The sequence below is a fragment of the Berghia stephanieae genome, chromosome 4, assembly GCF_034508935.2.
Source record: "Berghia stephanieae isolate SIO BIC M18660-M18661 chromosome 4, UCSD_Bste_1.3, whole genome shotgun sequence".
Classification (NCBI taxonomy): Eukaryota; Metazoa; Mollusca; class Gastropoda; order Nudibranchia; family Aeolidiidae; genus Berghia; species Berghia stephanieae.
The window spans coordinates 87,193,913-87,196,412 of NC_088363.1; the positions used below are offsets into that span (position 1 = coordinate 87,193,913).

Here is a 2,500-nt window from a genome sequence, read left to right on the forward strand (position 1 = left end):
TTTCAGGCTAAATGAAACAAACAAACAAACAAACAAACAAACAACTAAACGGAAATTATAAAATGTTATTACTATCAGGAATAAATAAGAATGTAAAATTGAATGTAAGCTTCAATTTAATTCTTAACTACGCCACTACCACATTAACTCATTCATCTGTGGTGTTTCATTCATCCTGTTTTGTTGTGAAAGGGGAAACCCGAAACGTTCATTTTATCTGTTTTTGTAATTAAATTGAAGCTTACATTCAGTTTCACATTATTATTTATTTCTTCGAGCTTCGAGCAGCAACATTTACATTACATTACTATCAGGTGACTTTGGTTTAAATACTTAACGATAGACTTTTTATGGCCAAAACAATAACCTCGGAATTCCGCTATACCAACTTATTCCGTACAACAAAGAATATTCCCCCAAAAAAACACATTTATTATTATCAAATTCCTGCAATGAATGGTCCACGGGTCACTCACCTCAGAAAACAGCTACTTTCCTCTCTCTCTCATCTCAACCCCGAAATCCCATCGCTATTTTCTGGACAATTTCACCACTCACCAAATTATCCTCCCGTCGGCCCATGGTTTCTCTTTCCTACAAGCAATCCGTTCCTCGAGGGAAATGTGGGGGGATTTTGTAAGAAATGTTGCTGGTTTACAAACAATCTCAATTTTCCATTCTCCGTTGCCATTAGGAAATCATTTTTTCTAATTCCTCAGCTTCAGGCAAATGGATGTTTTCCCCTCATTCTCCATTGTTTTTGGTATGTTTTCAACGTAGGCCAAGCTAAGTTAAGCGAGGCTTGTGTCTTGCTGCCTAAGCTCTGAATTATCAAATTCCACGACGGCACAACCAACGTTTTAAATTTGATAATATATTTTATTATTATAGTCACCAATAATAATTCAGTGATATTGACTGTAATATTGATATCCAGATATTGATTTTTCGAGACATATCTGCTATATATATTACGATAAAAATGTACAGTCGGTCTTTTAGATTAAATTGGAAGAAAATAAAATAAATAAAGGGACAACAATAACATGTTTAGATGGTCTATATTATATCTATGTGAATGTGTTCTGTTGGAGGTCCTTTTTTGTTGTTGTTTGTTTTTTTGTTTGTTTGTTTGTTTTTTGTTTTTTTTTAAACAATTTTATTTCATTTTCATTTTCCATTATTTTTTGCTTACAGAATCTTTGCTTCTCGTTCCTCCTTTACTAGCAATGAGATCCATTGATTCGCCTGTCTCATCTATGACAAGGCAGGGCTGTCGGAATCCAAATTCGGAACGCTGCTATTTTTAGACACTGAAGCGGCACGAATTAGAAACAAAATTTGGGACCGGCTTTTAAACAAATAATATTTAGATAAATGCATTTCATTTGTTTTTGATTTTTTTTTTTAAATCTTGTTTCGATGACTTTTTAAAATAATCAATTTCCTTTTAACTTTGTTTCCCCTCTACCAGATGGTCAGGAATTTCTGTGAAGAAGAAGAAGAATTAGCCGTGGATGGATTAGTATTATTGCTGTTATTCTTGAACCATGATGACCTTGATCGAGTCTTGAACCCCCTTCGGCAAAGTCGTAATGGACTCTTCCACCTCGGGGCCTACGCTCATGAATGGGACGGCCATCGTTGGCCCCAACAGTAATATTAGTAACAACAAGGGGGTACGGCCCTCGGGCGGCGGAGGTGGCGGCTCGCATCGGGGCCCCAAGAAGTCGGCCCGCACCAAGAATAGGGGTAGTCAGACTTGCAGTAGCGACGAGGACGACCTTCACTCCGACGATAACCTTCGACCTTACGAAGAGGTCAAGGTTGCCCACCACGATAAAAAATTAGCAGGACTTGGTGAGTAGTAACGATTTAATTTATTCACTCTATAGATAGTATGCGCTTGGCTAAGAAGCTCACAACATTGCCATCCGGAAGTATAAAGGACCAAAACACAAATCTGTGTAACCATGAACTTTTATAGTCTGGTTAATACAGTTTAGTGAGAACAACTCACAAACGCGGATGGCAAAAACAATAACAAAGGCCTGAGTGACGTCATCTGCATACTATCTATAGCAGATAGTATGCGCTTGGCTAAGAAGCTCACAACATTGCCATCCGGAAGTATAAAGGACCAAAACACAAATCTGTGTGTAACCATGAACTTTTATAGTCTGGTTCAATACCGTTTAGTGAGAATTTATCATAAACGCGGATGGCAAAAAACACAAGACGTGAGTGACGTCAGCTTCATTCTCTCTATAGTTTATTCGTGTCTTTGTATCTTTCTAATTATGGCTATTTTGTATGGGTTATTTTTCCTAATCATCTTTTTTATTAGGAGGGGGGGGGGGGGGGGGGGGGGAAGCATATTATTACTTCTGTAAAAATACATTCATCATCGTTGTTTTCATATGCATCATCTTTGTCATCATCATCATCATCATCATTGTCGTCACTAGTATTATTATTTTCATCATCATCATCATCATCA

The 2,500-nt window shown here is 37.3% G+C and overlaps 1 protein-coding gene across 9 annotated transcripts in view; it reads left to right on the forward strand.

Moving 5' to 3' along the window:
• Positions 1 to 2,500, forward strand: part of LOC144971474 (teneurin-m-like) — a 258,476-nt gene that overhangs the window by 62,007 nt on the left and 193,969 nt on the right. For all 9 annotated transcript variants that reach the window (XM_078912418.1, XM_078912420.1, XM_078912419.1 and 6 more), the window contains exon 2: positions 1,475 to 1,860. In XM_078912418.1, coding sequence (XP_078768544.1) covers positions 1,596 to 1,860 — 265 coding nt within the window. In that variant the 5' untranslated portion in view covers positions 1,475 to 1,595. The remainder of the gene's footprint in view (positions 1 to 1,474; positions 1,861 to 2,500) is intronic.